Source organism: Lepidochelys kempii, chromosome 1, assembly GCF_965140285.1.
Source record: "Lepidochelys kempii isolate rLepKem1 chromosome 1, rLepKem1.hap1, whole genome shotgun sequence".
Taxonomy (NCBI): Eukaryota; Metazoa; Chordata; order Testudines; family Cheloniidae; genus Lepidochelys; species Lepidochelys kempii.
In genome coordinates this window covers 14956152-14968026 of record NC_136380.1, presented here as the reverse complement: position 1 = coordinate 14968026, position 11875 = coordinate 14956152, and the positions used below count along the sequence as shown (strand labels likewise).

Below are 11875 nucleotides of genomic sequence, written 5' to 3'. Positions count from 1 at the left end.
TCTGTCTGCGCACACTCTGCGTGTGTGTGTGGGTGTGCGTGTGCGTGTGCGAGTTTGTTACAGTGCTTGGAGCTAGCCCTCTTTGGAAAAAAAAAAAAAAGACAGACTAGATAAAAGCACATGAGCAGACTATTAATGCGAAGCATCACACTGCACGCGGACAGTCTATGGCAGGCTAGACCCACGCCTCCAGCTCGCCACAAACTTAAGTGTTCATGTCGTCAAGCCCAGAGCGTAACCTCACCACAGCCTATCGCCACACAGAGCAGGTCTGAGTCATTCCAGAGCTAATAAGTCTCCTTCCTAAGACCAAGTCTACACCACACACTTATTTCAGTACAAGTACGTTGCTCAGAGGTGTGAAAAATCCACACCCCTGAGCAACATAATTATACTGACCTTCGCCCCCTCCGGAGACAGCGCTGCACTGGCAGGAGAGCTTCCCCCGCCAACATAGCTACCGTGTCTCGCAGAGGTGGAGTAACTACTAAGCCAATGGGAGAGCACTCTTCATCAAAGCCCTACAGGCGGGCAGCAGCAACAATGTAATTTCTGTAGCGCAGACCTACCATAACATTCCTTTCCGGGCCATCAGAGTTTATGTCTTTAAGGGGGAAACTTGTACTAACTACCAATTTTCTATAACCTTTTTGGTAATTACTGTAAATACAATAGGATTGAGAAGCAAAGTTAACCACAGCATTAAAATATCAAGCACTAAAGAGAACACTTACATTTGCTAGACATAAATTTGGCCTGTTTCTTCTCGCCACCTCCAAATGCTCAATAGATCTTAGGAGATGGAAGAGGCTTATTGTATCCTTTAGCCCACATCCATCAGTGCCACTGCTAGATTGCTCACCGGCAGCGTTTCTTAGAACTATGGCAAGATATGGGGGAGGGGGGAAAGAGAGAATCTGGAGGGCGGCTAGGTGGGGAAGAGGGATAGAGGAAGAGGAGCTCTTACCGCCAGACATTAAGTAGTCCCTCAAAATAGGCATTCTGAAGTTCCCAGCTAACGTAGCAAGGTACGGTCTGATCCCAGGAAACTTCTGGCCAACACCAGTGGCTTCTGTGCTGAAGTTGCAGAAAGCCCCCAAGCCCATGATTCCATGCGGGTGGTAGCCAAAAATGTAATTCCTGTTCGTCAGCAGATTGTGGGTTTTAACCAGCTGAGAAAGAGAGAAAGGGTCGCAAAGTTAGAACGCCAGCGAAATTGCATGCAGAAATTCTCTTGCATGAGACAACTTAAGGCCAAGAGAAAAAGGAGGTTTTGAAAAGTAAGTTTGACACTAAATTTTGAAATCTGCAAAATTTCAAAAGCGTTTGTGTCCAGTTCACCAATGCTGATCATCTTATCCCAGACCCGAAATTTACCTCCCATCACCAACCACCAAGGAAATACAGGACATACCATCTTGAATTTAGTCAGGATGGTGGAAATGAAAGATTCAACAAGAAAATCCTTTTGGTTCCCTACAGTTAAGAGGCAAATATTGAATGAATGTGTGTTCCCTATCATGGGACCACACACTCACTTTGCCATGTTTAAGGGACCGACTGGGTTTCAGCAAAAACCATTTCCCTTCAATGCCCTTCCTGCCATCCCTCATGTCCTGAAATGCAAAATTAAAATTTGTGAGTACCCGAATGCAGGCTCTGTGACTCCCTGAAACCCACATCTGCTGCTTTGTGCTTCTAGAGCAGTTTAGATTTAGTCACCTCCCCAAATAAGCAGCCTCAACATGGTTTGCACTTGACTGGCAGCAGACAATTTCTGTAACTTTTTTCTTCCCACGTTAGTGAGATCTTTACTTTCCTAAGCGATCCCATCCTTCCCCAACTCTTCTAAAGTGCCCAAAGTGAATGCACAAGGCCTTCATAACCAGTGGCTGGTACTGTTCAGTTCCTGGAGGAACTGTACAGGAATCCAAGTGACAAGCCTTTTTGATTCAAGATTGAGAGTTTTCTGGCCATTTGAAAATCAGGAGAAGACAGACTGGCACAGAATCAATCCCTCCCAGACAAATTCAAATTTCATCAATGCATCTTAGTTCTCCGGCACACATAGCAAGCAAAGTGCAGAGAAAAATCCACATCCTGCCTAAAGCTGTGCCAGTTGCAAACTGGTTTCACTTACTCAGTGAAATACCTGTTAATATTTAGCGCACCAAAAAACCCCTTGAAAAGCCATTGGACTGGGAAAGGAAATCCAATAATTGTCACGCAGTTCATTGTACCTGTAATCACAGCATACGAGTACTGCATGGCTTTGCATCTGTGAGTGACTTCTGCCATTAAAGCCTGCATACCTTATACAAGCTATCAACTGGTCTTTCACAAGGCAAAAACAGGAATCACTGAACAGAATTCCTTGGTGGATGCAGGAGCAGAGAGATTTGCTTAGTTTCAGATGGTGCATTCAGAATAAGAGACTGTACAGATTCTGCTGAGTTCCAAAAAAGCAGAAACTTTAGCTGCTGTGTTGTCGTATACAATACAACACATCACAATCTAAATTTTGGCCTCAGATATATACATGCATTTTGCATTCAAGTCAGTTTAATGGGTTAACTTCAGTGGGAGCTGCACTCATGTGTAGGTATTGTGGTAGCACTCAGGAACCCCAGTCATGAGCCAGGATACCATTGTGCTAGGTGATATCTTTTTTGTTATGTGTTTGTACATTTCCTTCTCCAAAGAAGCTTACAAATCTCTCACATGTCTAAAGGCAGAATATGGCCCTTGGTATGAATATGTAATAAGCTGTATTTGAAAGAGCAGAGAAACTTTCCAAAAAACTGACAATGTTGCACCATCATAGCTGATTTACTCCAAGAAGTTTCTTGATGATGACAACATGACTTGACAAAACTACAAAGCACCGAAACGCATCTCTGTGGGCCTAATGTGTTGTAATAAATCTAGTGCCCTGGCGTTTGTATGCACATGAAGTAGGTTGCATTTGAAAGAATGCAGAAACTTTTCAAATATCTGGTGAAAGTAGGTTTGCACCATCACAACACATTTTAAGCAAAGATTTCCAGGCAACAGAAATCAAGTCATGTTGTCCTGAGTTGCCAAGATTACAGGTCACCAAAAAGTACCTAATACTCTGCAATTAATCAAGTGCCCAGGAGTTTGAATCAAACAGAGGAAGATACTCTCAAAAACAATATACCGCACAGTAACACATTTGTTCTGAAAAAGCACATGAATGATACTTCAGCAGGTTAAATGCATGGATTATTATCTTCCCCAGGGATTTACATGGTTATAAATTATGTCTGACTAATATCCCAGGAGCATTTTTAAGATGCCCAGAGACTTTTTTACAATATGGTAGCAGCCAGAGTTCTTGAGCAGGAGGGGACCCTGTTTTGCTAAGTGCCACCCCCATGCCAAGATTCAAGCTTATCGCTTTATAAATTAAAACCCTGAAAAAAATATTGCCCTAATCTCATGAAAAGAAAAGCTGGGCAAGATGACACAAAGCAAATCTGTTTTCCTTCTCCGGAGGAAGAAACCCCAAAGGTCTGATTTTGAGCCCCCAGAACAATAAGCTCTAGATGAGCTTTCTGAAAAACCTCAATTATTTATGGTTTGTACTGCAGTAATACCCAAGATCCTCAATCACAGACCAGGATTCCATTGTGTCAGGCACTGTACAAACCTAGAACAAAGATTATATTCTAGCGCTCCCAATCTTTGAGAATCAGGCGCCATGTGTTTTTAAAGCTAAACGGTTTCATGTCTCATCAGCAGAAAAAGAAACAGATGCAATCTTTTTGCATTTAACTCCGTTACTAAACAAACTGCTGTGCGTCATTAACTGGCACTGTAGGGCCTGTTCTGCCACCTTGCTTTGTTCCACCACCTGGTCATAGCAGGAAGGACATTCCACATCCTTACGGCTTTGGGAAGCAAGAAAAAGTCACGTGGCTAGACCAAGAAATGGAGACGGTTTTTCAGGAGTAGTAGGGATAACAAATGGAGGGGAATAGGTAGAGAGAGACTGAAAATTCAGTTATGGGTAAAATAGCAGTACCTGATTTCTCTTGCCCTAGTACTGGGGGAGGGAGACAGGTAGCAAGAAGAGACTAGTAGGCCTGGGCAAGGAAGATGGCCACAGTACACCTGCAGTTTGGTTTAACCAGCCCCAGAGTCTATAAGTTACATGTAGTACATTTATTCATAGCCTTAGAGCCTTAGGCACTCTGCAGTTAAAAGGGTGAAGGAGCTTTAAAACATCTACTTAAGTGAATCTGATTGACGGCAAAGGGACAAACTAGCAGTACAAACCACTAAGGACAGCTTTCCAATGGCTGGAGTAGTCTAGATAATAGAGAAGGACAGGGAACCTGTAAGTCCTGCTTCCATTGCCAGCTCTGTGACGAACTTTCTGTATGACCTGTGGCAAGTTATTTGATCTCAGTGGCTCAGTTTCCGCAGCTGTGAAGGGATGGGGCCATACCTCTCTCATGAGTAAGGCTGCTTGGGGGTTACAGCTCAGAGACCTTCTAATTAAAGATGCTGCAAGGTCTGGGTTACATTTCTGAATTCTAACAATGCATATGCAGAGCCTGCCCCTTCTGTATGCCTCAGTGACCACACAGTGAGAGGCGGAAGAGAGCCAGCTCATCCCAGCAGCTGTACTTTGTCACCCTGAATCCCACGTGCTTTTGTTTTTCCCCCCGAGAGGTTACTTTAGGAGGGAGTTCACACCCTTCAGGGGCTCTGAAAGCCACACTCTACAGCAGTGTCAGTTTGCCATTGGACCCTAAACTGTCAGGACTTCCACTGGACAGGAAGCCCTTTTGCAACCCTGCCAGCCTTCTGGAGGCTGAAGCTGCAATGAGGAGTCTTCCATTACCCCGTCTCAGAGAATTGTGAATGGCCTACAGAAACCCCACGGGTAGGTCTACACTGCTGTCGTGAGGTGGTATTGCCTCATGTGTGGACAGGCCCGAGCTAGCTTTGATCGAGCTAGCTCGCTAAAAATAGCAGCAGGGCTATGGTGGAACCGGCTAGCCCCTGGAGTACAGTCCCACCTAGTACTCTGGGTACACGCTTCGACAGCTAGCCCAGGCCCCTGCATCTATAGTGCTCGCGTTACCCAAGCTCGCTCAATCCAAGCTAGTGCTGGTAGGCCTATGCATTCTGCAGTCACACCTCCCGACAGCAGTGTAAACGGCCGCCAAGAGACGTGTGCAACCCCATGCTGAACAGCTCAAGGCCCCTTTGGTGTTGCTGTGCCATTTACAGGGATCTCGGCACCACGTGTGGCTTTTATGTGCAGCAGATGGACAGGTGTTCCCCACAACTCCTCCAGCCTGGTGGATGTCTGGCACATGAGATAACCTTGTCAGAGTCAGAAAACTACATCCTCCCCTTCTCGCCTCAATTTAACACAGTCCACTGCCCTTCCTTTGTACAGCATCCCAGAAGGATGGGACAGGCCAGTCAGTTATTTCTGTAGTACCTGATGAGGGGGTAGGTGCCGGTTTAGTGAGTTCATCACTGAGCAGCCCATGACCACGATGCTCTTAAAAGCTGTACCCCAGAGTAATGTGGCATTTCCAGCAAAGCAAGGGGGCTTTTTGAGAGCAACACTCGGGTGGGTGGGGAGAAAATCCAAAATTATAACAATTAAAAGAACAAGAGCTTTGGAAGCATGATAAATGCTCCGTGTCAGGGCTTCAGCCAAACCTGTACCTGGTACAGGCTAGAAGGAAACTTTCCCTGGGCACAAGTTACCCAGGAGGAATTTCTTGCACTTTCCTTTAAGGCCACCATTGGCCACGGTTAGTGGCAGGACCGTGGACTAGATGGACCACTGCTCTGAGCATGGCATTTCCCACAAACGCCTACAGGGCCTGCCTACTGATTAAGAGGGAGAGTAGTCCATAACTGCCCATGGTTTTGTTTTCCCCTGTACACACAATACTACTTTAGTATAGAGATCCTAAAGCAGAGGTGTGCAAACTACAGTCCCACGGGCCGGAGGTGGCCCACGGGCCATCCTGCCCGGCCCCTGAGTTCCTGGCCCAGGAGGCTAGCCAGCCCCCGGCCCCTCCCCTGCTGTCCCCCATTCCCCGCAGCCACGCCACCGTGCAGGCAGCGCTCTAGGCGGCGGGGCTGCACATTCATGCAGGGTAGCACGTCTGGCTCCGGCCGGGCAGCGTGGCTGCCAGACATACTGCTTTGCGCAGCATGGTAAAGGGGCTGGGGCCGTCAGGGGACGGTTGGATGGCGTGGAGGTTCTGGGGTGGGGGGTGGTCAGGGAACAGGGGGGTTGGTTAGGTGTGGGAGTCCCAGGGTGGGGGGGGGCCTGTCTGGGGGCAGAGGTGTGGATAAGGGTTGGGGCGGTCAGAGGACAGGGGGTTTGGATGGGTCGGTCAGATAGGGTGCGGGGGCCAGGCTGTTTGGGGAGGCACAGCCTTCCCTACCTGGCCCTCCATACAGTTTTGCACTCCAATGTGGCCCTTGGGCCAAAAAGTTTGCCCACCCGTCCTAAAGCTTCCCTGTTGCTCCGACTTCAACACCTCACTCTCCACTCCCTGTGAAACCTTCCCCCTCCCCTTATTTTACAGCCTTCACTAGGAGAAAGGTGCCCTAATGCAAAGTGCAGCAGCACGAAATCCCTGCTTCCCCTTGCCTCACGCTGTTCAGCGGTTACTAACGAGTGATATCTAAAAAGGGTTACCCCCAGACTGAAGCTATGACCTTCAGCCCAGTGCCCTGAGGGTGGACTTTCCTCCCCGTAGTGAATAAAACTGGGGTGAACGGCACTCCTGGGTGGGTGGGGAGCTGATGAGTCTGATACCAAGACAGAGCGTGCACAAACAGAAGTGGAAGTAGCCGTACTAACAGGACACAGTCCAAGCAGAGAGCCTGAACAGCCTAGGGTCCAAAGGTTTGAACACTATCCAGACCTAGGAAGAAACAGGGCTATCCCTAAAGCATTTACTGTCCAAAGGTATTTGTGGACCAAGGGTACATCTAACCCTTGAGTGGGAGGTGCAGTTTCCAGCTTGACATACCATTGCTACTGTGCTCTCCTGCTAGTGTGGGTGTGATGGGCCAGAGGCCTCTCGTCTGCCCCTAGCATATCAGCCAGACATCGGCTGGGGCCAGCTGGCCCCTCCCACCACCATACACTATTGTTAACCCACTCGACCAGACACTGGGTCTTACCCCTCATGTGGGTACATCTGCTAGCACTGGAATTTACACTTCCAGCACCACATGGAGACATACCCCAGAAGTGAAAGAAAGGAACGCAGCCACAAGCACAGAGCTAGTTCCTGTTTGTATTTATTCCTCTTTATGCTGGTCCAGCCCAAAGAGTTGGGTAAGTGTGGGTGTGGGGCGTTAGAACAAGCGAAGAGAGCAAGGGTTGGTGGGGACAGCGAGAACAGTGCAGGCAGTGAGAGGACTGAGGCAGGGGCTGGTGCAAACAGCCGACGAGCAGAGAGTAAAAGCCGGCTGAGAGCTCCCAGTGCCGCACGCTGGTTGCTGACATCACTCTGGTCCAAGGTGTCTGGAGCAAGCAATACCAGCCAGGCAGCTCCCCCTCTCACGGGTGCTGTGAATGCCCTTTGTATCCCCAGAGGCTGGAGTTTGTCCTGCCTTGCTTCTTCCATAGCCCAATCCCTCGAGCTGGGGACAAAGTGTTAAGACCCAGGGTCTGGCTACCATTTTAGCAGAAACACTCATCTACTCTGTCTCAGCAGAGTGGCTGAAGGTTATTGAAATTAGGGAGTAAAGGAGATCTGCTACATCTAGTGCAGGATGCAGGAGCCCCTGCTTCAATTTTGCTGCAGTAGTCCAGCTTAGAAGGAAAATACTCTTCTGTATGCCAACTAGGCCAGCCAGATCAAAGGGATTTGGGAGCAAGCTGGAAAAGCTCTTACAAGCCTCATTTGTACAAATGGTGCAAGGCTGCCTGCAGCCACCTTTGACTTTTCTAGCAAGATAATTGTCAGGTGCTTATTTAAAATAGTCATATTAAGCAGAGGCTGTTTGCAGCTGCAATCTTGTCTCTTGAATAGCTTCAGCAGAACTTTAAATTGCCAGCATTAAGCTACACCCATTCATAGTTTTGACTGTGCATCTCTTATGACCAATCAGGCACTTTGTGCATGTGAACCCTAAAGGGCTCAGCTTTATAAACAGCAGTGGTTCTCAACCAGGGGCACAGAGGTCTTCCAGAGGATATGTAAACTCATCTAGATATTTGCCTAGTTTTATAACAGGCTACATGAAAGCACTAGCAAAGTCAGTAAAAACTAAAATTTCATACAGACCATGACTGTGTTTATACTTCCCTACATAGTATATCAGGATTTCAAAACCTGAGGGTCACGATTTTTTTTTTTAAAATAATTATATGGTAGGCAATTTTTCAGTAAGTGTGCGCTATGACACTTTTGTATTTGTGTCAGATTTTGTAAGCAAGTAGTTTAAGCAAGCCGAAACTTGAGGTACACAACACAAATCAGACTCCTGAAAGGGGTACAGTAGTCTGGAAAGGTTGAGAGCCACTGGTTTAGAGAGATAAACAGTGTAAGTGCTGATGTGCACCAATGCTGATTTACGGAGAATTTTCCTGAGTGAAATGAAGGCCTTTACTTTATGATACAAGACAAAGTTATGCAATCATCAGTAGATTGTAATTATCATAAATAGATAAGCAAGGATTAGCAGAGCATGCTTGGTAAGTGGATTCTAGAATCCAACAAAGCATAGTCTAGTGGTTCTAGATCGCAACAGACTAACAGATACAGGTAAATATTAGTCACAGCACCTGGTCTAGATGGACATTAGTAAAGGTTAGGCCTTGTATAGACCTTATCTTGACAGACACCTCAGGCTGCAGAACTCCAGAAATTGCTCTAGGACTGCAGTTTACCTACATTGCTAAGCTCAAAGAACTCCTACTTCCAGGGCCAGTCACTAAGTCGTAGCAGACATAAGCCTTACTAAGCCAACAGCTTCCTAAGCTTATTACTGCCCTACTAACTCATGTTATTCTGCTCCCTTACATGCTAACCTCACTAAATATATTGCCTACACCTTTGGCAGCAGGTCAGTTTTGTATCTGGCATGATCTTTAACTGAAAGAGGAGAGAGGGGACACAGGATTCATGTCCAGCATCCTCTGTTTCAAGCCTTGGAAGTTTCAAAATACAGTATAACCTCCCCTACAGCCTTGCAGCCTTGCCTATAACCTTGCAGCGCAGACAGCCTAGTAACCAAGCCTCACTTCTCAGAGACTTAGGCATAAGAGACCAAACTCTAGTACCCTAAGACTTCATAAGTGCTACACAAGAAATGAAACAGTCCACATCCATGAGTATTCCACTCCGCCGCATAGCAAGCTTGGCTACAGGGATTGCCAAAACCCAACTTGTACATTTTGATGAGAATATTACTCTGGCTGGCTTCCTTACTAAGTCACAAAAGGTTTTACTCCCCACCCCCATCATTATTGGAGTTAGCCAGGTTCTCCTATAGCGTGCTCCTGCATATTTGCAGACCCAGCTGAGTCAGCTCTTCAGGCAGTGTTCATGTGTTTTAAACTGTTTGGATTTAAGAGTTATTTAGATTACAGTAGAAGCGAGAGGCACCATTGTGCTAGGCGCTGCACATACATAGTGGGAGGTAGGAGGAACCCCAGTCCTAAGGAACTTACAACCTAAAGAGACAGGATATGAAAAAAATGGGGTGAGAGTGTAACAAGGGAGAGGCCAAAAAACAGAAGCACAGAGCTGAAGTGACACAGTGAAGGTCACAGAGCAGGGCCATGACACAGCTGGGTGTAAAGCCTAGATCTCTGGACTCAGTCCTATACCTGAATCACTCCATTTTATACCGTTTCTAGTGCCAGATACCCAGCTTAGGAATACATCATTCACAGCAGTTTGCTTATCGCAGAGATACAAGTGTGGTGATGGTGGGATGGGCAGTAAGTGCTCCCCTATGGGAATGCAAACACTTTACATGGTTATGCCCTTTAAGCAGGTTTGCTTTTAAATCTGTTCAGTACTACCACACCGTTTGCTGTTACAAAACAAACATGTTGGTAGTTTGTGTAGCTCAGAGCAGCAGAGATGCAGTAGGAGAATTAAACACTGATTGTAAACTGGAGGCAGACGTTGAAGATTACACTGTTGCTCAGTGATCATGGGAATGATTCATACAGGGCAAAGTTCTGCATCACAGTGTGATGTCCCCTCCCGTCTCCACCTTAAACAGCACAAGGGATTTTCAGACCCATATGATCTCCCTTGGGCACTTCACCCACTATGTGGCTGTGCAAGGGCTGAAAAACAGATGGCACGTCCTCATAGCATATTTGCCACCCCAATGTCCCTCCTCTGAACTAGCTAAAGCAGTTCACAAGTCAGGGGTCGGTTTAGGGAGTCACTAGCCTGTGTAGGTGGTTTTCAAGCCATTTAGCAACCTTGTGGACAGGTTTTTTAATACTGCATTCACTGTAGGATTTGAGCACCTTCCCGTAGGATATTTGTGCTTCCGCCTACTCCCAAGCAGCCATGGGATCAAACGCTGTCCTAGGTCCCGATTCTTCCCAAGCCTACATCCCTTACGTGTAGGAACTCAGCCTAGCTGGTGGCACCTATTTATGCTCTCTCCCTGGTCACACACCTCTCCCTACAGGTATGAGCTCCGTCTCACACAGTCATTTCTGCCTTTTAAATTCAGTCTGCTGTCCGGATCAGTAGAGCAAGCTCACGGTCATGATTGTTCAGCCATGTGGTGACAGGCAGCCCAGTGAAGTATTTCAGTGGCCGCAGTGGGACCTAGACAAACACTGAGCAAATTTTAATCTGATTCCAGAGAATGTGATCAGTCAGAGCTGGCTCCTGCAAGCATTTTAGGAGGAGGCAGTAGCTGGTCTGGTATCACCCATATGCAGACCAGAGAGTATGGTTTACACAGGAGCCATGTATGACAAAGCGAATGCCATAACACTTTTGAGTCCTGCTATTCATGGCATGTTTAGCTGTTCAATACTTAGAGGAACTGGTCTCAGTCCCTCCATACCCAAGGTAACCCCCCTGCCCCAAATCAGCATCCAGCAATTCTTTAATACATATATTTTACATTTATATAAACCCTTCCAGCCTAAGGTTGGAGTTTGCTGAACTCCCCTACAGCTGATGGGAGCACAGATTAACCCAGGTTCTAATTAGAGTCACTGATACGGACTTCTGCAGAGTACCAGTCTCGGATCACACCCAGGTGCACATCTGGCTGATTTTAAAACACCAACCAATCCCTGCCTGTCCTAAGCAAGTTTTTATGACATCATAGTTAGCACCTTAAGTCTGCCCATGCTGGCTTGTCACCATTCCCATCAGAGAGCAGATAGGCTGCTGTTGGCAAAGTGGACACTTTCTAGGCAGTGGACTCAGGAGAGAACCGGGGTGGTTCTTCCCCACTGAAGTTGATCAGGCCACTACAATATTAGCTGTTTAAAACACCATAGCATGCTCCTGCCTCTCAGCGTTAGTAGCTAGGAGTATGTCTGCACTAGCCTTGGGAAAGCTTTCCCACCAGTGCTCAGAGCTTCAGCTTCACTCCTAGGCTCTGCTGTTAAGGCCAGTGTCTTCCAGCCACTCTCAGAGCAGGTCCACATGATGAACATTCTGGGGGCTGTGCACAGAACATCGCTTTTCTGGGAAGTGGGAATGCTCAGCCTGGAGGGAAGGATACTTGCTATCACCAGTGGAGCTAAACCATCAGCAGCGGGACATTATAGCCAGGTTCCTAGCATGGACAAGGCCACAGAGTACCAGGAGTACAGGAATATGGTTCTTGCTTAAAAAGGTACACAGGGCTTCCAAAC

General features: G+C 47.1%; 1 protein-coding gene across 1 annotated transcript in view; it reads right to left on the bottom strand.

The window, feature by feature from the left end:
• The window catches only part of DGAT2 (diacylglycerol O-acyltransferase 2), a 39537-nt gene that overhangs the window by 6061 nt on the left and 21601 nt on the right, over positions 1–11875 (bottom strand). The window contains exon 5 of the mRNA XM_073335039.2: positions 968–1172. Coding sequence (XP_073191140.1) covers positions 968–1172 — 205 coding nt within the window. The remainder of the gene's footprint in view (positions 1–967; positions 1173–11875) is intronic.